Below are 24976 nucleotides of genomic sequence, written 5' to 3'. Positions count from 1 at the left end.
CAGATAATAAAGCAGAGTGGGAAAAGCAAATATTTCACATAGTTTTGATACATTTTACAGATTACAGAATAAAGATGGAAAATATACAAAATGAAGGCAGCTGAAATTTCATGCGCTATAAAAACTGAGAAAGTAATCACGTAAATAATATTTTTGAGTCATGGAATCTCTTCAACAATAATTAGGTAGTTTTCAATGACAAACTATGCTCTAGATTCATATGATGTTTACATAACATTACTCAGTGTGACTGGTTTGAATTCTAGTCAGCCACTAAACTGAATTTTTTCAGTTCCAGTGGAGAAGTTCACAAAATAATAGATTGTGGATCCAAATTTCTACATGAATCAATGAACATTCCTCTTTTTTTCATATTTTGTTCAGACGTAAGAGGCCATTTGGTCCATTAATTCCATGTCAGCACACGGAGAAATCCCTTCAGTCCCATTCTCCCATTTTCTTTCGGTAACTGATTCTCTCTCACAATCCTTCAGCTTCTCCTGCAATTTAGCTGCACGAACGGTCATTTATGGGGAGCCAATTTGCCTACCAACACAAATTTGGGATGCAGGAGAAAATCAGGGCACTAGGGGAAACAGGGAGAGGACGAAGCACCACAGAAACAGTAACTGAGTTTTGGATCAAACATGGGTTGCTGGAGCTGGAGCAGCACTAACTGCTGCACCAATGCATCACCTTTCAGGTGCACAATGTGAATGTCATCTTATATGGGTAACAACTGTGCATAACAATAGTGTAACTTCTATTCGAACTGCATTCCAGGCTAGTGCTACAAAACATAAATATCAACATGAATAGAAACAGCATTGTCATCTTTCTATATCCCTCTCCTCATGCTTACCACAGCTAAAATACAGCTGACATGTCAGCATTATTATTGCTAAATTGTCTGAAATTGTATTTCATGTTACCAAGCTTTTTCTATGCACCAATTTTAATATACATTTGTGGTGTGTAATATAACTACTTAACAGTTCAATGACATGTGGTGGCAACTTAGCTCAAAATTACACACAATAGCAATCAAGCAATTTATTTCACAAATAACATAGATGTACAACAGAGTCACAGTAAGGTTACAGCATGGAATAAGATTATTTAGCCCCTCAATTCATACTAGGTCTACCTACGGACAAGCAAGTTAGTCCCACACTCCAACTTTCTCTTATCTATCATCAGGGACCCGCACCACCCAGGTTCAGGAATAGTTGTTACCCCTCAACTATCAGGCTCTTGAACCAGAGGGGATAACTTCACCCAACTTCACTTGCCCCATGATTAAAATGCTCCCATAACCAATGTACTCACTTTCAAGGACTCTTCATCTCATGTCCTCTATATTTATTGTTTATTTATTTATTATTACTGTTAATTCTTTTTGTATTTGTACAGTTTTTTGTCTTTCACACTCTGGTTGAACGCCCCAGTTGGGTGATCTTTCATTGATTCTGTTATAATTATAATGCAGTAGATTTGTTGAGTAGCCCACAAGTAAATGAATCTCTGGGTTGTATATGGCAACATTTATGTACTCGATAATAAATTTACTTTAGCTCTGTAACTTCCCTTTTTAAATTCCATAACTAATTTTGCCTCCAGCTCCTTGACAGTGCATTCCAGACCCTAAGAAAAAGTTGATCATCATGTCATTTTTCCAATTTACTTCTATTCTAAGGACTCCAGTTCTTGACTCTTCTATTAATAGAAACAGCACTCTGACTGAACCTTCCATGATATCAGAGGGTATCTTTAGCAGACACCCTCTAATATCTTTCACCCTTAGAAAAACATCACCAGCATTACAACTTTGAAGTTGCTCATTTGAAATTATTGAAGCAACAAATAATCTGCTGGAAGAACTCAGCTTGTCCAGTAATATCAGGAGGATAGATATCAACCCTAAAAGTTGACAATTACTTCTCTCCCCCTCACACATCCACTGATGCTGCTCAACCTTCTGAAGATTATTTGTTGTACCAGATTCCAGCATTTCCCAGACTCTTTTATCCCCTGATATCAATGGGATGGAAAGACCTCTAGCTTCCTTTCTTTTCTTCTGATAGAAATTTGGGGTTTAACTCAGAAGTGATTTTAGCTCAGCTTTTGAAACACTAACATTCATAAAGTAATTGTTTTAATAATCTTCCTTGAACTTTTCCAGCAATTATAAAAGATTCTTTTGAGATTCCTGGGGGAATTCCCTGGAGAAAATATTAAGAAAGTTCAGCTGAGGGGAAGATGTAATATACATATGTCAATTCTTAGTTCTAACACAAATCCATATAGAAACATTGCAAGGCCCTATATAAAAATTAATACTATCAACTTAAAATATATCAGTTTTGGTACAAAGTTCATTTGGACACACACACACACACACCACACACACACACACACACACACACACACATACACAAAGACATACATGCAGCATAAACCAGTCACATAGATCGTCTGAATTTATTCTGAAACAGTTATACTTCTGTGGATATTTCAGTCATTGGAGTGTTCAGAAAAAAAAACTTGAGATAAATGGCAAAAAAAAAAGATTAGATTTTGGAAAGAAGGTCAATTAGTAGTCTGAATTATAAAAAAAATTCAGTTCATACTTTAATAAACTCATAGGAATAAATGAGGTGTATGTTACACAACCAATAATCAAAAAAGATGAAAATATATACCAATATAAATATTTTAGTAAACTGCCACACAAAAATACATGAATGTTTAATTTAGGCGCTACCTATGTCATTATCTGTTACACATTCTTCCACTGATTCCCTTTTGGGAATCTCAAAATGCATGCAGTTTTTTAAAATCTCTCGATTTCAGCATTACTTTATATTCTGCTGAAAACACACAGACCCCTATGTGGAAAAGCTCTCATTCCTCATATAGCACTGAGAAACATGTGAGAGGTACATTCTTTACAGTCTCTATAGAGTCACAGCAGTTTTTTTTAAGTTTGTGCATTTCACTTGGGATTCTGCCTCTTCAGAAATTAGCAAGTCTGTTTTGAGTTTTGCCTCTGCAGAAGTCTTCATGCATATATATTTTTTGCTTCCCAAACAAGGAGCAACCATCTGCAAGGCCATTGTCAAATTTAAGGGAAAAATAGAAAATTTACTTTAGTAACTTTGCTTCTTTATTAGATCTGACTTGAAACATGAAGCAGTTCAAAGTTAAAGATGAAAAGCCCCAGCCATAAAAATGACTAGAGATCTAAACATTGCTCATTCTGAATTGTCTAAATGATGGCGATTAATGTCGGCTTTACATATGCTTCAGATTTCCATCTATAATACTGGTACATATATAAAATACTTCTTTCTAAATTATATGTTATATGTTACATCTTTTACATTGATATTTTATGTATTTTGTGGGTGTGAAGTTTGATCTTAATAGTTATAATATATAATCAAATGCCATTCATATTTATTCAACATAATTACATAAATTGTTGCATCTCATTCAAATAAACTTGAGGCAAGTTCATTTAAACCATTTCTGACAAGTGGATCCTACTTTACACTTAATTCACAGTTTCAAGAATATTTATCCCAGGATATCATGTTAAGTTTTGGATGGAAAATATGAAATGTGACATCTTGTACACTGTAGGTCCCAAAGAGAGAAAATAAATTTAGCAGAGAAACAAATGGAAGATCGGTAGTATTTCCAATTTCCTGTGCCACAGCCTTTGTAATTGTGGCTGGTGGTGATTTAATTTCCCACAGTTGCAAAGAAGATGTACATTTACCGTACCAACACACTTTATTCAGTGTAAAGATTTTAATGTGATATTAATAACATGTAATTGGTTGCAAGGAGATTATGCAAAAATAAAGACAAACAGGTAATAGACAAACACACTGTGAGTACAATTATTCAGCAATCTTACATTACGGTTTATAAAATATTACTATTTATCTCATCATATCATTTATCAAAAAATAACTAAATTCTAAATATCTACGGAAAGAAGGTTACTTTACATTGCAAAAAAGGAGCTCAGTAATTTATTAATGAAGTTGATGAGTCTCATTCAGTATAACAGAGCAAGCTGGAACTTCCACGTCTGCTTGTTTTATTTTATGTTGCATACAAAGATGTCATATTAGCTACAGCAAATGGGTGGGTCAGTTAATCAAAGTTAATAATTTGATAATTACTAACTTCGACTTGAAGTTATATGAAGTTACTGTATATACTACTTACAAGCTAACATTAAAGGTACTATTGGTCATAAAAGAGAATCCTACAACAATTCTCTTTTATATAAAGAAGTCTCCTCAACAAATTTTGTAATAAAGGAAAACAATATGTAAAATTTATGGTTAAGACCTATGTATGCTGAAAGGTAGTTTTTATTAGAAACAGTCCCACAGCCAAATACAAATAAACGAAAAAAAACAAAATACACAGAAAGACATAGAACACATTGGCATCAAAAACCTAGTACAAACACAATCTTTTATTCGCTTATTTCGAGGCACAAATCATGAAAACTGAGAAATGTACTAAAGAACATAGCAAAAGATTCAAAGCCTATATTGACCACTGGTGTTCTCAGAATATTCCGCTCCAATTTAGAAGCAGCAAAAGACAGCACAGCTCCTGGGTTGTCTATCTGTTCTGACCCACCCACGTTTCTCCCCAACATTCAATTCTTCCTCCTGAAAGACTGCATTGACCACTGCATATTCCCTGTTAACGAGACAAAGTCGGCACTATTCTAACACTGGTTTCTTTGTAAGCATATAGAAAATGACCTACTGACACTACACAAAGATAGTAATTATTGAATTACACAGTCTGTCATTGTCGTTTTTGTCACACCTCTAACAGGTGCCATTAACAGAACTGCCAAATTATAATAATCTTTTCAAGCCCTCTGTGGTCCTAATAATGCCTTTTTCCTGCCCACATAATCAATGTGTGAACAGTAAACCATTTATATTGTTACTAAATATAGGGAACTGAAAGCTTTGACTTGTAGCTTGTTAAGATTGAAGAGCATTTACTATAACATTTACCATAAAAATGGTTTACAGTGCAGGATAATAACATACATTTCAAAGCACTTAATATCAACAGCAAGGGATGGAAACATGAACATCAGTTGCACTTATTTCTAATATAAAATAGCTCATAATTTATTTTATGGAATTACATTATATTGTGTGGTAGAGTTTTAGTCAAAAAAGAATTCTTACTTTATTTCAGATTTCCTAGATATTGGTATTAAAAGATATAAAATGTCTTGAATACAATTTCTTATTTTAGGTTATATTTTTGGATTAAATCAGGTAACTGGCAACAACAATAAAAGAGCACACATATATATATATCTTCCATAATAAGAGGTGGAAAATGCTCAAAGACCTTAATTCTCTGCACCTACTGCATATTTGCATTTACCAGTCTAAAATTGCAGCATATTCTTGCATTTACTACTTCAAAATTACAATGTAATGGCAGTAATTATATGGCATGCTCCTTTTAAATGGATTTTTAAGTTTATTTTATCTTAAAATCTAATTTCATTTTGATACAAGGAAAAAAGGCATCCTGAAAGTTGTACATTATATAAAATATATATTCCTTATATAATCTACAGTATATGCATTGGTGCACAGATTCACATGACTGTATGTAAACATTCACATAAAAATGTACTATTTCCTTCATGACATAACAATGTTCTATTTTGGCCTGTTACTACACTTTAATATTAAGAATATTATTCACATTAATCACTTTTCTGCAAACATGATTCTATGATAACTCCCAAGGAAATACAGCTCAGTTTTCTTGTATGAATAAAGGTAAGGTGGGGTAGGTGTGAAGTACAACAGAGGAAATATCAAAAAAAGATTATTGTTCCATTTCCTTTCAATGGATCAACAGCAAACTACATGGCCTTCTGCTTAAATTAATTTTTAATGATATTTGCTCTGTACACTATTCTTTAAATTAATTAGTATTGTCAATAATTTACAATAAATAATGTGACTGCTTCTATGAAGGAAAGACTGAACAGACTGGTGATATCTATTTTAAAAGTATTTTCATTCCTGACCATAGCATAACTTTTTTTTACTGAAAACACTACTAGTTTTTGTTTAAAAAGAGAAATAGACAAATGTTAAGTAGACAAGCAAAGAGACAATCATTTAACTGCATTGCTTCACGAGCTGATGTTGCATTCAATATACTTGCCACGTAATGTGAATTGAAACAAAAATAAGTTCCATCTTTCAGTCCAAATCATTCCTATATAATATACATTTTAAACCTACTCTTCCGGATCTTAAGGATATCCGATTTCTCACATAAATATTAACACTAAGTATTTGAATACTATTAAAGGAAGAATATGCAATATAAACTTTTCTTCCCACGTTTGTTCATAAAAATCAGTCAATATACAGTTAATAAAGATAGCTTTCAGAACACAACTGAACTAACAACAGCTCTCATTTTGTTTGCTCCTGACTTTCCTATATTTAAGGCTTCAAATTATTGACTAGATTATGACTGAATTAACATAAAACTGCTGAATTATGCACTAGTCAAGCAAAAAGGATGCCTGAGAAAGGACTGAAATTTACAAACAGCTCAAGAGCACAGCCTACCTGTGTTACTCTAAATATGTCATTTCAAATTGAACCTCTAACAACCACCCATTCATTACAATTGTCATCCAAAATAAAGTTCATCATGGATTCTGAACACTTTTTGTTCCTATAATTTACCCAACAATTATGATTATTAATTCACCCTATAAATAAATCAATCAACCGATTTTTCTTTGAGTTGAACGACATTTTTTACATCCATAATTTATAAGTGACAATGCCTTCATCTGAACTTCACCTCTTAACAAATCTGTCAGCTCTTCAAAGTTCAATAAAAGCAACTTCCTGAGGTTCCACTTCTGCCCTTTGTTTTCCACTTCCTTTTGCAGACTGTATTAAACAAAATTTAACTACACTTGGAGTGTCACAGAACGGTCATCACATCTGTTGTTTTCCTCTCAGCAAATGGAATTATTTCAATGCATATTTTATAAGTTACAAACAAAAGACATCACAGCACTTGATTGATTCCCATCATTCAAAATGCCACTTTGTTAATACTGGCGATTTTCAGGGTAATGCAAAATAAAACTAAATTTTGGATTATTCACTAAACATAGTAATCATTAAAAATAATTATATATGCCTTAAAGTTCTGAATTGTGTCTCAAGTCTTCCAATTGTGTTAGATTTAAACAGAATTACTTTTTATTTACTATAAATTTTATTAAATTCCTTCTTTCTGATTAAAGCTTCAGTGTTTTCTGACAATATACTTAACACCGCAACAATGATTTTAAAGCATTATTTTCACTATACATGAAGAAGTTGAGTCCACATTAATGAGATTCAGAAGTACAAAACTGCAGAAATTCTCCATAATCAATCTTGAATTCAAATAAACTAATGAAATTGTCACAACATTTAACAGAAAGATCAAACACATAACCACGTATTGCTGGTTAATTTATCACAAGGATGCACCGCAATATATTTAAGTTCAAAAAGACATTAAAACATCTGTAATTTATGAGGAATAATAATTATAAAATCAGAACAAAACAGTTTTATTTATGGAATTCTGCTAGAACAGCGTTGAGCTCAATAATATACAATTATGTTGCAGGGATAGGGTTGGTTGAGGGTAACATTCAACCAACCTATCATAATGATTCAAACAGTATAAGCAAACCACTGGATCAGAAAGGTTTCAGATACCAATTAAGTTATTTAACAAAATTACTCTCAAAGAAATTGTTAATAATCAAGAAATAGTTGCATTTAAAATTCAATTAATTTCTGCTTTGCAGATTAACACAAAACATGCACCTAGAATTTTAAAATTTAGTGTTTAATCTAACTTTGCAGGATTGGATTGCAAGATTTCATCATTTATTAGCTGTAGTTGTAAATATACAAACAGTGAGTAAAGGTCAATTTCGCTTTTCATCTACATAAGAACATGCTTTTTTCTGAAAATTTCAGTATTTAAAAAAAATTAGAATTTTAAAGTAAAATAACTATCCTTATTATATATCAAGAATGAGCAAAATAATATTGCAATAGCAACTGGTAAAGAAGTGAATGTGTGTGTAGAAATGTTAATCCTGATTTTTATCTATCTTAATTGCATATATATTTTAGTCATACTTATATTAAATACATTAACTTCGTATAGCATTGCATTTTAGTAAAAACACTGAAGAAGTGTGAATATCTGTAAATATTGAAACTGCAATTATTTTAAAAGTGCAGCATGTTTGAACCATAATAACTTAAATGCTACCTAGCAATCTTTTCAGACATTAATATACATAATTTCCCTTAAGAAGTACTCAAAACAGTATGTCAAATAACTGAAACATTAAATAAATGTTCTTTTAAGACAAAAGTATTAAATCTTTTTGGGGGGCATAAATGATGCTCAGCTGTCACAAGGCTTGGAGACATCTGTTTTCTCTAATTACCAATACTCTTCTCTTTTTGAGGAGTTTTTCAAAGAAAACCAAAAACAAACTATTGAATTCTCTTAAAGCCCTGTTCTTTTAGGTTTCTGCTGGCCATATCATGGCGAAGATCATTGCATGTTGAGCTGGCCATTGTGTAGATTGTGTGCTTTGTTTGGGGGATAAATTGGGGTTTGGGCCTTAGCTACCGTAGTTCAAGCGTAAAATACTTTGCCATCACACCGCATACTGTTGCCAGCGACCCTCTAAATCCTCGAACCAACTGTGTCCTTTAGTGTCACAACAAATAATGCTGATTTATTACAATGTGCAAGTTTCTACTGATTAAAATAAGCCACAAGCACGTGGTTTTGGAATTAGCACATTTAGAAGCCTGTTTCCCACATCCTATTTTGCGCTAGTACGGCTGATCCCTGCAATTCTACGCGGGTGCAATTTTAATGACTGCTATGTTTTTGATGTTTCGATGAAAACGCTGCTAGGTGTTTGTGGCAGCACTAGATACCGAGCCTGAGTTGCTGTGATTGGAACGCTGTGACACTAGCTCTGTTTACGATATCATCGGTGTCATTTTCCTTTTAACGATAAGACACTTCCCTGACAAGGCTCGATTAGGGAAAAAATTATTATTACATTCACTTTTTTCAGACAGGATAGCGAGATAAACAGGAGAGAGCCTTAGGGGAGAAAAAAGGTGAAGATACCAGAAAAGCAAATAAAAAAATCTTTGCTGCTGTCAAACTATTTAATTAATAGAAAAATATCCAGAATATTACATCTATCTTCAGTAATATGGATTTTTTTTATGACTTTTATTACTACTAACCTACCGATTTTGTAATTTTGCATTTTACATTCATTTGACTTTGATTAAATTACTTCTGCACTGTGCATATTTCACAAAATAATATGAAATATTCTTTAGCACACAAGAATAGCAGATGCAAGATTAGTTTCCACAGCGCTGATTTTTCTAAAGAATAAAGGTGGTTAAGTAGCTAACAAGATACAGCACTTTCTTCAAGTACTCCAGCTTCTGTGCTAATAATAGCAAAGCTGTGAGTGAGCCAAAATACACAATATATCCCATTCAAGAAGGCTAAATGTACGTATATTGGCATCATTACTCATCCTACAGAGAGTTCCAAATTCATGACAGTAAAATAATTAAGTCACTTTACATCCAAGAACACTGAAGTTAACACTACCAACTTTTTGGATCTCTTTTGCAGAAGCTATTAAATACTTCTGAATGTTTTGCATTAAAAGATGAGTGAAAATTAGGTTAATTTCACAACACCAGCCACAGGTTATTTTCAACAAAGCTCAATTAGAATCACGAGGTGGTGTTAATTGTTAGACTCTGTCCATCCAAGGCAATTATTGTAAGAATAACCATATCAGATTCTCCAGTTTTGCTTCTGTTGACTAAAACATCAATAGTTAAGTTACCAGAGGCTAGGGAGAGATCAGAGTGCAATGGTTACAGGAGTACTTGAATACCCATCGTCTGGCACAGCAAGATCTCAAAGTCTCCAATAGGCTTCAAAGAGAAGTGATTATTTTTTTCCAAGACCTTCCGCTTTCCAGTGAAGCTGTAACCATGATTTTTTTCCGCCTAATGCCATAGAAAAAAAAATCAAAACAGGCTAAACAAATTGATGTACTCTTTAATATAGTCACTGCATCATCATAGGATCTTGTGTCTCGCTTGCTGACAAGTTGAGCTCTGTGTACCATACATCTATCACTTTGTTGGCAACTTCAATGCTTCAGGAAAAAAAAGCCTCTCAATTGAGATATTGGCACCTTTGATTGACATAGCCTAATCAGCTTATCTGCACATTAATAAAGCTGATGGCCTGCAGTGTTGGTCTTGTAACCAAGCTCAATGAACTTACAGGAGCAAAAAGCCTCTAGGGCTAACCTAATGGTACCAGAAGCCATTTACTGCTGAATGCTTCCAGGAATAGTAGAGCACAGCAGCACCAAATCTTTAATGTGAAAACCTCTCTTTTTTTTTTGAGAGGTTTTTATTTCCTAAACTAAAATATTTCTTCTGTTTGGATTATGTTACATCCAACATATGTATTAACACAAAGCTCCATTTAATTGTCCAGACTTACGTACAAACACTTAATCCAATGTTTCCATTCTCAGTTTCTTGCAACAGCATTGTACAGCAATGATGACCAATGGACAATATATGCTTAGAAATGTAAACTATTGCCTGAGGTTCTGATGACATTACATGAATGGAACAAATCACAAGGACATATCTCGGTTGATATCAGCAGTCTGGTCACTTAACACAAGATTCTTGCATTTCCTATAAAAAGAAATGCCCCTTCAAAGTAAAGACATAAATTTGACAAGCACAAACCAAACATGCTGCATTCCTAAGATTTATTTCAACTATCCTACTGTCTGTAATTAATCTGTAACTTTAGTATACAAACTACAAACAATTTGTGAACCTAACTCTGAAATCCAGTTCTACTAGTGCAAATTCCTACAATGGTTATTTTGTGCTGAAATAAACTAACTGTTTTCTACTTTTAAAAATCAAAATTACACACCAAAAGAGGAGCGTAAATTGTGGTGGTATGAAGTTGTCTATTTTAAAGGTAGCTATTCATATTCAATTAGTGCACAGGTGTCATTAAATGTTTAATTTTAAAATGCCGTACATTTCTAATTTCTACTATTTCTGCAGTTTTGCATGTTTAAATCTTTTCACTTCTCTGGTTTGAGCAGTTCTGCCATTACTCTTTTCATCTATCCTGCAGCCCCTCATACTTATCCAAATGTTGCCCTTTGGCAACATCGACCAACCACAGTGCAAATTTGCACACATACTACATCTCTTGTTCTCCAACATCACTCTTGAGCATCCTGACCTTCTATGACTTGTCTGACTGACATTCATCTCTACGTATGAATTTTGACCAAATGAAGATTAGGAAGACCCAAACAATTCCCTTTTGCCCTGCCCCAGACCTTGCCACCTTCTCATCTAAGTGGCCACTGTCTGAGGCTAAAATTATACCATTTGCAAACTCAAGAGTCAAATGTTACCCAGAAATGACCTTTAGGCTAAATATCCACACCATTACTTAAGTAACTTCATAATATTACTTGTTCTTGCCCTACACTGCTTGCACCGGAATCTGTCACCAATGTCACCACTGTTTCAATGAACACCCAGTTTCATCTCCCTTCAGTATCATATCATCATATGCAACATCTGTATAAATGTCCCAAGTCACAGGCAGTTGCACTCACAAATAACCCAAAAAGACATTGAGCTACACTGTCTCCCAGCAAACCAATGGCCAAGTTTCAGAATGCTTATTCTTGATTTCAAATATCTACACATCGGCTTCCCTTCCTTGGTTCTGCAATTTTCTCTAGAGCCATAACTCTATGAGATACACTCTCTACTCCAAATCCACTCATGCTCATTCCCAATTTTAGTTTCCCCTTCATTAATTGAAGTGTTTTCTGCTACTGAGCTTCTAGATCTGGAATTTCATTTGCCCTCTCCAGAGAACTTTTCCCTCTGGGAAAATAATCGCTGCTCATCGCTCTCTCATTGCCAAGAATATACACTACCTAGTTTCTTATTACAAAACAAAAAACAATTGCAAACAGTCTTTAAAACAGATTGCATATGTGTCTTTTTGATGCAATTTATTATGGCACTTGCAAATTTCAAGCTTCAATCAGTGTAGAAAAATACAAGCAATAAACAGACATTAGTTGATATGTAAGTAACATTAGTTCAATCAATAAATGTTGCATTCTACCCAAAAAGGTAGAAATTGTTTTTATTTTACCCAGAAAAAAAAGCAGAGAAATACATGGTTTTAATTCTGTCTCAAGGTTCTGACATGATCAAAACCCCTCAATTCAATTGCTGCCTTTTATCGGACCATCAGCCATCTATTAACCTATATACAGAAGTGTCACATCTCTCTAAAACAGGGTGGTTGATTTCTCAGTAAAACTAACTGCTTATTATCCAGGGTCTGGTATAATGAATGCTTGTAAAACTCTGTCAGCTAGTCACGTAACACAGCCACACAAAATTGCAGTGAAACCCACTGACAACTGCTAACCGAAGATGCAAACTTCAACAGGAATATTCTAAAAGCTCCAAAAATGGCAAGAAAAAGAGCGGATAAATGCTTCAATAATTTGCCCCGCATGCCTCACTACAAAACTCTTAAAAAAAGAAACTTCAACTATATTGAGATTTTGATAAGCATTATTATTGAGTTTTGTGGTGCATTTCACCAGTAAAAGTAGATGATACATCATGCGCTTTTTTTCATTTTCCTTACCAATATATTTTTCTTTGTCTCCTTTGTTGAGTTTCATCTCCAGAGATGCTCCACCTGTCAGTACTTTGTGAAAAGCCAAATGACCATTATGAGAACCCTGTTGGCAAATGTCCATCGGCTATTCCACTACATGGACATCTACTCCGAGCCTAATATTGTCAACAAATGCAAAGTTCTATACGAGATATTGGATAACTCTGATAAGCAGGAATTCCGTTTGATTTTACCGTCCAGACACTTACTGAAGAGTCCAGCTGCTGAGTTTGACAAATCCAACTCAACCTGGGCATTACCACATTGGTCTGTATTTCTCAACAATATGCTTTGCAACATACTGCTTTTACCAATCATACTCCACATAATGCCAAAACAGAAAGTTAAAATAGTTGCCAATTAGAACTCTATCGAGTTTTGCACTGAAGAAACCTTATTATTATTAGATCTCAGCTCTTAAGCATACTTGTTTTCAAAGAGTGTGTAAACAGAATCATCTGGCTCCTTCTAAATTATTTTTAACTGAAATAACCATAGTAAATTTTAATTCAATAGCTGTAGTTTGCTCTTATCCTGAATGATCCCAAAAGATTTATACACTTTTCTGTTGGATCGCTCTCTTTGTGCCTTGTTTCATCTCTGAATAGGCAACAACAAGTGCTACACATGTCCTTACACTTCCTCCCTCACTACCATTCAGGGCTCCAGACAGTCCTTCCAGGTGAGGCGACACTTCACCTGTGAGTCGGCTGGGGTGATATACTGTGTCCGGTGCTCCCAATGTGGCCTTCTATATATTGGCGAGACCCGACGCAGACAGGGAGACCGTTTCGCTGAACACCTACGCTCTGTCTGCCAGAGAAAGCAGGATCTCCCAGTGGCCACACATTTTAATTCCACGTCCCATTCCCATTCTGATATGTCTATCCACGGCCTCCTCTATTGTAAAGATGAAGCCACACTCAAGTTGGAGGAACAACACTTTATATTCCGTCTGGGTAGCCTCCAACCTGATGGCATGAACATTGACTTCTCTAACTTTCGTTAATGCCCCACCGCCCCCTCATACCCCATTCCCCCCTCCCCCTTTCTCCCTAGGCCTCCTGTTCCACGATCCTCTCATATCCCTTTTGCCAATCAACTGTCCAGCTCCTGGCTCCATCCCTCCCCCTCCTGTCTTCTCCTATCATTTTGGATCTCCCCCACCCCCTTCTACTTTCAAATCTCTTACTAGCTCTTCTTTCAGTTAGTCCTGACGACGGGTCTCAGCCCGAAATGTCGACTGTACCTCTTCCTATAGATGCTGCCTGGTTTGCTGCGTTCACCAGCAACTTTTACGTGTGTTGCTTGAACCACCTACTTCCTTGTTTTACTTTCAGTTAAGGTCTTCCTTACAGTGTATCTATTGGTTGTACCATCTTATTGATGAGATTTCCATCCATAACTTTCATCAATATCTCTGAGTTTATTCTGTCCCAATATTTTGATATTGATTTTAGCCTTTTACTTGCCTTTTCCCACCTTACAACTCATAGTATTGTGCATTTGCCCATATTCTTATTGGTTTAATTTTTTTCTCTCTCTCCATGAGATTTATCTCTCCTTTGCTAAAGTAAATTTGAAGCTTGATTATACGCATAGTGTTGCAGAATTGGTCCACCTGACCTCAAGCTTGAACCATACAATTTAACTTCCTTTCAAAAATATGGAACATATATAAAACTATACTATTTCTCAGAAGATGAACCAGAAAACAATGAATAAATTACTCAGTAATAAATGCTTACACAAAAATAAATCACTGAAGTAAATATGATTTACCTTTATATTAGCTAATTGTTTCCTCAATAAAGTGTGTGCACAGAAATTAAAGTTAAGCATAATGTGAGAACGAAGATTATAAATGTGATAATTCCTTCAGATTTTGATATATTCCATATGGAATTCTTGTCTCTGTAAATACCTTGCAACTAATAAGTAAAAATATTTTACTATATATTATTTTGATGGATAAACTTGGCATATTGCTTTTGTACAGATATATAAGGAAAACAAATAAACATCTGATCACTTTGCCAATTTATGAGCTACATTTACAACTGATGTCTTTCCACGTGCCTCATCATGAAGTATACCCGAAATGTCATGATCAGTACTGTGCATAAGGCAGATAATTTGTTCCCTCTCAAGATCCTTACCAGTTTCAACGGTCAGTTGATATCCAGCCTCCAGTCTCCGTGTTGACCTTTCCAGCCGCTCTGTATTATCCAACAGGCGTGCTCTCTGAAACAAAATCAGAGATGATTACAGACACTTAAGCACTAAGTATAATTATATTTCATTTACAGAAAAGGAACCATAAAGGAAAAATTTGCCAAATTTTGAAATCAAGCAGTGAAATAGTTCTTAGAAAAAACTGAGTTCAGCAAAAAAGAGAAATAAAACATATTTTTAAAACTGTTCAGATAATTTACTATCCTCAAAAAACTAATATTTTCAATAGAAACCAAAAAATCCATGTGCTATTTTCAAAAAATGAGAGAGAAAGGGGTGCCATAGGTAAAAATATTTTTCCTTAAATTAGAATTCAATTGAGGCTAAAGTTTAAATATCATATACTTAACAAAACATAAACAAACATCTGATCACCATGCCAAAGACACAAAATAGAATTGTGCAGGAAGACTCTTGATAATTAGTGAAAAATAGGTATTGAAAACAAATAAAACTGGATTTTTAAAGAAACAAAGTCTAGCATCATAAAGACTAACTTAACTAAAATTAATTCTGAGCAATGTGAACATGATGCAATATTTCTTCCATCTGAACCATTACGTTTTACACATTTGTATTTATGGATTAGAACAATTTCAAATACCAATATGAGGTATTACCGTTACACCCAAAATTCAGTTTCATTATGTGTTCAGATTTCCAAAAAGTTTGTTTCAATGATCTTTTACCGACAGAAGATAAGTGCCACATTTTGGAGATAAGACTAGTGCAAGATTTAGGTTTGCTATTTTTTTTATTGATTATTGCAATACATTGCTGTTTGAGAACAATCATGTGATAGTTTTGATCTTTAATAGTTTTTACTTGCATTTTTTCTAACCTGTCTTATTATGAGATCCTACAGAATTTCACTTGGGATTTTGTGCTCATTACAGCAAAATGTGAATGCCAGGAGTCTTATTTAAACTGATGTTCTGTTGAATAATTAGGCTCCAATAGTGTGCCACACAAGTTGAAATAAATAGCTGTATAATAAGTGGAATTTCAGATAAGCAGAGCTGCAGCACAATTATCATATCTTATACAAAAAGCATCTGCAACATCTTATTTTTATTGTTACTGCATCATTAGCATACACGGGCTTTTTACGACAATGCTTAAAAATGAAAAAGAACACCTTTAATCAGGATGTAATTCCCATGAATTTGAATTTTAGAATTGAAGTTCATTTCCACAAGAAAACAAAAAAATGTCAAAAGAAGCACAGAAGCCACATCTTGATTAATACTCTTCAGAAAACATCTGTATTTGCATATTGCAGAAGTGCCATATATTACCTTTAAATGATTAGACCTAGATCCACATACTGTAGTTAAATATCACAATCTAACTAAAGAAATATGGAAAATTGCTGAAAAGCTGAAGGAAAGCTTTATTTTGTTCTTTTCACTCTCTACACTGTACATGAAAAAGTTTAGAACTTGTGTTCAGTTCATTAACAATTTATTTTGTGGAGAAATACTAATGCACGAGAAAAGAGGCAAGGTTTTCACATAAAGGACAGGATTCCCACTTGCAATGTTGTTTCCTATACTTTACACCCATCAACTCTTTTCTTCGGAGAATTTTAATCCTATATTCTTTCAGGGAAAAATAGGCTAGACCCTGGTTTGTCATCCAAGTGCTATTCATGCTGTCAAAAGGCATACAAACTAATCACATGGAAAAAAAAACAAGAGGGGCTACCACATTTCAAGACCATTTTTAAGTTTGACAGTCAGAAAGCTTCACCAAGAACTTTCTTCCCTGACAGATGTCACTTAAAATTGGAGAAATACTTTCTAATAAAAATGGTGCCATATGAACAATCTGAATCGTGTCCATAGAAGTGAGTTGCCTTGCTCTAATGAGCCCCTATGGATCTCCCTGATGCAGCTGTATTGACATGCTCACTTAAGCTAATACACCTAGACCAAGATGCCTTGGTGCCTTGAGCACTGACAGTCTGGGATACTGACAGTGTATCTTGCTTCAATCTTCAAAGAAGAAGTGATTAGAATGTTATCATTACCATTCGAAACGTGATTTTCCTATTCCCTCCTGGCAGAGGTGACATATCTGTGAGATGTGGCCAGCAGATCGCAGCAGCTAAAGCCACTTCAAAGCTTCCCTTGAATTTTTTTTCGAAATCATTAGAACAATGTGTTCAGATCAACGCAGATAGGACCTGATGTGAAGGTCAGGCACATTGCAATAACAATCTATACTAATTAATCTGGTTCTTCAAATAGTGGGTATACTTGTTTTGGATAAATTATACTGATTATATGTTATTTTTATGCTCTGTAAGGTAAAGAAATCCTGTAGGGTTTTTACGCGGTTCTCAGAAAAAAAATTAACAGCTGACAGAAAACACCAATATTTTCCAAACAAACACAGATACCTAACAACAAACAAGGATGCACTCACCTCTTCACGCAATTTTATCAACTGTGAACGCACAGAAAGATGAAAAGGAAAGAAATGGCAGGGATGAAACATCTGTCATACAGTTGGGTATAACATTAACTATGACAATTTATCTGTTTACATACTTCGTATTAAGAAATCATAGAAGAACCTCTTTAAAGACCCTAAAAAGGCTCATGCAAAGAGAATTTTCAAAACCACATTTTGAAAGAACAAAGATTAGTTTTCCCTTTGTCAACACAGACTGTTACAATCATTTGCCTCTTATTTAGTACGTGAGAGGTATGTTTGCTGCAATCTTCAAAGAGAGAAAGAGGGGCTCATGGCAATGATTTTAAAGAGGCAAAGAGAAAATGGAGCATTATTTTAGGGTGATAATGTGTAAACCTAATTACAATTATCTATTTAATGGTTACAATTAAGACAAAGCCAATGTGAAAACACATTAATAAAAAAAGTTACACCAACGAGGCTGGATGGACTAATTTTGATATGAATTTTAATTCTTTAATTCCTTGAGGTAAAAAAGTTTATTTTTAAAAAACATTTTAATAGAACACAAAATCAAAACAGGAAAAGGACTGTATGTATGTGAAACAGATAGTAAAAGTAAAAGGAAACAAGTATCATATCTCAAGTTATTTTTGGTAAGCTACCTTCAAAAATAATAATATTGTTGGTCCATTAACAGTAGCACTATTCAATAATATGGCTGTTGAAGTGTCCGTTGCTTTGATAATAGTTAAGTCCTTTTTTTAAGTCAACATCTCAAAATGGCCAGAAAGCTCAATGGGCCAAAGTGCACAACTAAGAAGTGAGAAGATCAGCTTTCTGGTCATAACCACGAGTACTATGAAGCATGGCGCAGCTGCCTTATAATAGAATCCAAACAAAATGCACTCTATCTTGTTTGTGCTGCCTGGCTGATTTTAAACCTTCTCCGTGGATTCGAGGATGATTTTGCAATGGGCTTTAGGTTTTGTTTTGTACCATGCCGAAGAACGCATTGATTCATATTAACAAAAACGTATTCAACTGGACAACGCTATACAGGAAGCGCTATACCATCTGAAATTTCCCGATTACATTTTGCATTTCCTTCATTATCATCATTAAGAAGAGTATCCTGCCATTTCAGTTATGATAATCATGGGCTTTTCAAACAAAGATTTTCAATATTGTATTCGATACAAGTAGTAATCTGTTCTTTGTAACCTGAAAAATCTGGTACGCGCTGGTTTGAGCCGGCAGAATCTCTAGTGGCCAGACTGCTGCTGTGACTGAAATCGAAACTGCGCCGCAGTATGTGAAGACCACGTGACGCACAAAACTACAGAATTATGAAAAGCGATAACGCCAATTCCTTCTCTGCCTGCATACAGATAACGAATAAATGCTGAACTCTATTAAATGTCCTTTACACATTATCGCTAGGTGAACACACAATTTTCAGAACTTATAAAGGTTCGCCATTCATTTCGTTACAAATCCATGCCATGCAACTAACAGATTTGTTGCTCATAATGATCTGCTCTGCCAGGGCTATACGAGATGATACTGACCTCTTTTAGATCTTCGGGAATTAAATTGACCGGCACCAACCCCTGCGCTAAAACTGCAGTCTGGTCTATTTCTTGCATAGTAAGCCCCCATAGCATTATCGCCAGAGCTCACAACTTCACAGACTCCTGCCATATTACTTGCATTAATAAAATAAACAAACTTGTAAGCAAACTTTGACATCTTGAAGATTTTGTTCTAAGCTGGAAATTTGTTCCTGAAATAAAAATCTCTTGAATAAAATGGAGGGTCTTCTTGTCTTCTCTGCACTAAGATTAAAACTTAAATGGTTTAAATCAGAGGTTTGCTGTTGCTTAGCATTAAACAATGTATTTCCACTTGAGTTGCTGTTAATGCTGTTAGTGAGCAGCTTGAGAAGACGTACTAGTTGCTGACCTTCATCACCCTTAAGCCACCCACAAGGGTATGCTGATTAGTGGCCCTACCTGGTTCTCGGTGGTATTCCCATCATCCCCTAGGAGCTCATTTCGCAGGTTTACCTCATCACTGTAGGCGATCCGTGACCTTTTCTGGAAACGAAAAGAAAAGTGCAAAACTTGTGTTAGAAAGTCTCTTACGAATTACTATAAGCATAGACTTGCTACAGCAGCAGAGCCCCCTTATGGATCATCCACAAAAAAACAGATCCGCTTTAGCAGCATATATGAAAACGGCTTCAGAAAAGGTGCATTGGTAGGTTGCGAGACAAAGAATGTACAATCTAAGATTCAACAAACAACAATCTGAAAAAATTGTTTTATTCTATAGATCTTCTCCTCACAGAATATTTCTCTGGGCAGCAAGGAAACATCTGTGAGAAGTGCTGTAGAAGAACAGCATCTGATCAACTAATTTTAAGAGAGAACAACTTAATTCTTTGTTAAACTATTGAGGAATTATAACACTTATTTTCAAAGTTGTTGATGAATGAGTGATATTGCAAGTAATAAAATGTTATTGACATTACATATTATGAAAAATACAAATCTTTCAACAACACTATGTTCACAACGTGACAAAAATGATCTACATTTGATCAAATGCAATGCTAAGTTTTTGCAAGCACAACACACTTAAAATCAAATGACGTTTGTTACTCAGAATAATGTACAAGATTGCACAGTCTATTCCTTGCCTTTTTTGCTCTCTGCTATGGAAAATCAACACAGATCAATAATCAAAAGAAATATACATTAAATACAATGGCACAAGGTGGCCAGAAAGTGTTGTGTATTAAACTTGCTAACTAATTATGTCTAACATTTATTTACAAAAGCTATGAAAATGTGTAGCTACCAACTAATACAAGGTTTCTAATAGAAAACATGAATCAATTTACATTTTTATTGAAGCTGTAGTTTAGCAGAGTCAAATAGTTAAAAGAACATTTATAAATCCTTTGTCTCATTGCTACAATCTGCACTAAACATTCCATAATTTACAAAAAATGTATGACGAAAAAGCAGCAGTTTTCTTGGACACGTGCACCTCTAATATTCTTAAATCTGTATCAACAGAATTAGTAAGTTGATAAAGTATAATCATACTACAGAATCTTCCAAGCCAGCTTCGTAGTAACTACTAGGCAGTTTGAAACCAGGAGAAAGAATTCACCAAGTTTTCCTCTCAGCTGATATTGACCTGTAGACAGGCAATCTCCAGGTTACAAGGATGTTGCACTCCTGAGAACTGCTTAAACATCAGAAACAAACAAAAATGATGTGTGGGAGAGGATACCAAGAAGAGCAGTGATAGGAGAGCAAGCAGGAGCAGGAAGAGTAGTCTCACTTAGTGAGTGAGTGAGTGAATGAGTCTACTTAGCGCTCCCAGCTCTGCTTGCACACCCCAGCTCCTCTAATAGTTACAGCTGGTGGAGAGACATGGCACATGGAAATACCCCATCCCCACCCAGTAGGAGATGTCTGCAGCCAGTAGCTGACAAATCCTTCCCAGTCCACCCCACCAATCGGCTATCTGCCTTCATTATGTAGGGGGCATCCATTAATTGGGCATTTGTAACCTGAGGAGGAACTGTAGAGTTCTTCCGTTACATTAACTGCTCTATCTATTAAAATGATTTTTAAGAATCAAGTATTTCTTTCTAATTGCTTTTATAAAAACAACTATTAGCAGCAAAACTTTTTAAAAAGTCAGGCACTGCTGTGTGAAAAGAACATGGAAGTACTCTGCCAGACTGAAAAGAGAAAGGCAGCATTAGTTTCTGGAGAGAGTTGAGGTGTGGCAGACAAGTGTCTTAAAGGAGGGACAATCTGCTTGCTTCTTATTTTTGCACAGTAGACACAATTGTTTCATCCCACCTATTTTCTTTCCATAAAATATTAAACCTTCAAGGACAGAAATAAAGGCATTTTGAGAAGGTGTGAACTAACTCATGGACTGTTGTGGTTACAAAGTAAGAGTGTAATCCAGAATTGGGAGTGTTAGGCTATCCAAATGGATCTCTAGTGGCATGTAATATGTAACAGACTGTAAGGTGATATGAAGAAATAAGTTATTAGTTGACCTATTTTATATGAAGATATATAACAAAATAGAATGCCCTTGTGCTCCACAGAGTACTCAATAGCAAAGCAACTTAGAAATCAGAAAGTTCAAAGTAAATTTTATTATCAATGTGTATACATATGTCAGAATATACAACCTTGAGATTCATTTTCCTGCGGGCATACTCAGCAAATCTATAGGATAGTAACTATAACAGGATCAATGAAAGATCTACCAGAGTGCAGAAGACAACAGACTGCAAATGCAAATATAAATAAATAGTAATATAAAAAATAATAAATAGTAAGGCGACGGGCCCAGATGGCGTCCCGGGACGGGTTCTCCAGGCCTGTGCAAGCGAGCTAGCTGGAGTGTTTGCTGACATCTTCAACTGCTCCTTGCTTCAGTCTAAGAACCTCTCATGTTTTAAGAAGGCAACAATAATCCCAGTGCTGAAGAAGAGCAAGGTGGCATGCCTGAATGACTATCGACCTGTGGCTCTGACATCAATTGCTATGACATGCTTCGAGAGATTGGTTATGGCGCACATCAACCACAGTCTACCAGTCAACCTCGACGCTTTGCAATTCGCCTACCGGAGCAACAGGTCAACGGCAGATACCATCTCTCTGGCCCTACATTCCTCCTTAGAACACCTGGTGAATAAAGACGCATACATAAGGCTCCTATTCATTGACTACAGCTCTGCCTTTAATACCATCATTCCAAATAAACTGATTCCTAAGCTCCGGAACCTGGGCCTTAGCACTCAGATCTGCAGCTGGATCTTCAACTTACTCACAGACAGGACCCAGGCTGTGAAAATAAGGGACAAGCTCTCCTCCACAATCACTCTGAGCACCGGTGCCCCACAAGGCTGTGTACTCAGCCCCCTGCTGTACCCACTGTACACTCATGATTGTGTAGCCAAGTTTCCATCAAACTCAATATATAAGTTTGCTCATGACACAACAATTGTAGGCCGTATCTCGGGTAATGATGAGTTTGAGTACAGAGAGGAAATTAAGAACCTGGTGGCACGGTGCGAAGACAATAACCTATCCCTCAACGTCAGCAAGATGAAGGAATTGGTTGTTGACTTCAGAAGGAGTAGCAGACCGCATGACCAAATTTACATTGGTGGTGCGCAAGTGGAATAGGTCAAAAGCTTTAAGTTCCTTGGGGTCAATATCACAAATGACCTGACTTGGTCCAACCAAGCAGAGCTCACTGCCAAGAAGGCCCACCAGCGCCTTTACTTCCTGAGAAAACTAAAGAAATTTGGCCTGTCCCCTAGAACCCTCACTAATTTTTATAGATGCACCGTAGAAAGCATTCTTCTAGGGTGCATCACAACTTAGTATGGAAGTTGTCCTGTCCAAGACCAGAAGAAGCTGCAGAAGATCGTGAACATGGCGCAGCACATCACACAAACCAATCTTCCGTCCGTGGACTCACTTTACACCGCACGCTGTCGGAGCAGTGCTGCCAGGATAATCAAGGACATGACCCAGCCAGCCAACACACTTTTCGTCCCTCTTCCCTCTGGGAGAAGGCTCAGGAGCTTGAAGAATCGTATGGCCAGATTTGGGAACAGCTTCTTTCCAACTGTGATAAGATTGCTGAATGGATCCTGATCCGGATCTGGGCCGTACCCTCCAAATATCCAGACCTGCCTCTCGGTTTTTTTGCACTACCTTACTTTCCATTTTTCTATTTTCTATTTATGATTTATAATTTGAATTTTTAATATTTACTAATTTTTACTATTTTTAATATTTAATATTTGTAATCCAGGGAGCGGGAAGCACAGAATCAAATATCGCTGTGATGATTGTACGTTCTAGTATCAATTGTTTGGCGACAATAAAGTATAAAGTATTAAGAAATACCAAGAACATAAGAGAACGAGATAAAGAGTACTTAAAGTGAGATCATAGTTGTGGGAACACTTCAATGCATGGACAGGTGAGTGTAGTTATCCCCTTTGTTCAAGAGCCTGATGGTTGAGGGGTAGTAACTGTTCTTGAACCTGGTGGTGCGAGTCCTGAGGCTCTTGTACCTTCTATCTGATGGCAGAAGCAAGAACAGAGCATCGGCTAGGTGGCAAGGATCTCTGATGAATGATGCTGCTTTCCTACGACAGCATTTCATGCAGATTTGCTCAATGGTTGGAAGGGTGTTACCCGTGATGTACTGGGCCAAATCCACTACCTTTGCACAATTGTTCATAATTTTGTATAAGTTTAGCATAAGGATATACACTATACTTTTGGTTTTACTAAAACCCTCATAGGAGGCCCTCCATAACCCAAAGAGGGCCTGATTTTAATTTTCCCTCTTGAAGACTGATGAGCATAAGGAATAGGAGTAGAATTTGGCTGTCTGGCCCATTGAACCTGCTCTGCTATTCAATAAGATCACAGCTGATAGGCTGTGGACTCAGATCCACCTCCCTGCTTTTTCCCCTGCTATGCAAAATCTATCTCTATTTTAGATATGTTTGAGGAGGTAGCTGCAACCTCTTCTCAGGGCAGAAAATCACACAGATTCACTATTCTCCAGGAAAAGCAGTTCTTCCTCATCATCCTATTTCTATTCCCGAAATCTTGAGGCTATGTTCCTTTTGAGATGGTTCTTTTGATATTGGGTTTATTTGTCTCATTTCAAAATTATACCCATCATGTCCTTGCTAAAAGAGAATGCATTATCACTGTGTGCCATAAGGTCGATATGTGAGTGTCACACACAATCCAGTTACTAAACAACCTGGAACACCAAAATTTTAGTTTACCATGAAGATATGCAATGGATTCTGTTTTTCTAACACCTCGATAAGAACCCCTCTATATAGTATTGAAAATTAATGAGATTTTTTTCAGATCTATTTTTTTAGCTACAAGATATTTGGGTACACATAAGATATGCGAGTACTTCTGGTCTGCTTGAACCACAAAGAGAAACTGAAAATCTGTACACCAGGTTTTTGTGGGACCTGCTACAACTAATTACACCTAAAAGAAATTAGACAGATATATCCAAGAAAAAGAGCTTAGTTTAGAGACATACCCAAAAAATGCATTGAATACTATTAAAGCTGATGTTTACAATGACCATGGAGTCATATTTCTTTGGATGCTTCTGGGGGGATGGAAAACATTCTGAAAATTTGACCATAAAATTAAATTGCCCTGGCCTGAATTAACAATTGTTTCAATACTTCCGATAGAGTAAAAACTGCACATTTGGCTTTTAAAATTTTTAAAAAATTTAACAGTCTAGTATCTCCAACATG

At 35.7% G+C, this 24976-nt stretch overlaps 1 protein-coding gene across 4 annotated transcripts in view; it reads right to left on the bottom strand.

The window, feature by feature from the left end:
• The window catches only part of vti1a (vesicle transport through interaction with t-SNAREs 1A), a 347680-nt gene that overhangs the window by 216749 nt on the left and 105955 nt on the right, over window positions 1-24976 (bottom strand). For 2 of the 4 annotated variants that reach the window (XM_063071943.1, XM_063071941.1), the window contains exons 4-6: window positions 19623-19706; window positions 17617-17637; window positions 15111-15195 (exon numbers count right to left, since the gene is read on the bottom strand). In XM_063071943.1, the coding sequence (XP_062928013.1) occupies window positions 15111-15195; window positions 17617-17637; window positions 19623-19706 (190 nt within the window). The remainder of the gene's footprint in view (window positions 1-15110; window positions 15196-17616; window positions 17638-19622; window positions 19707-24976) is intronic. The other 2 variants (XM_063071944.1, XM_063071942.1) reach the window with 1 other exon arrangement.

The sequence above is a fragment of the Mobula hypostoma genome, chromosome 19, assembly GCF_963921235.1.
Source record: "Mobula hypostoma chromosome 19, sMobHyp1.1, whole genome shotgun sequence".
Classification (NCBI taxonomy): Eukaryota; Metazoa; Chordata; class Chondrichthyes; order Myliobatiformes; family Myliobatidae; genus Mobula; species Mobula hypostoma.
This window is presented reverse-complemented; position numbering and strand designations above follow the sequence as displayed.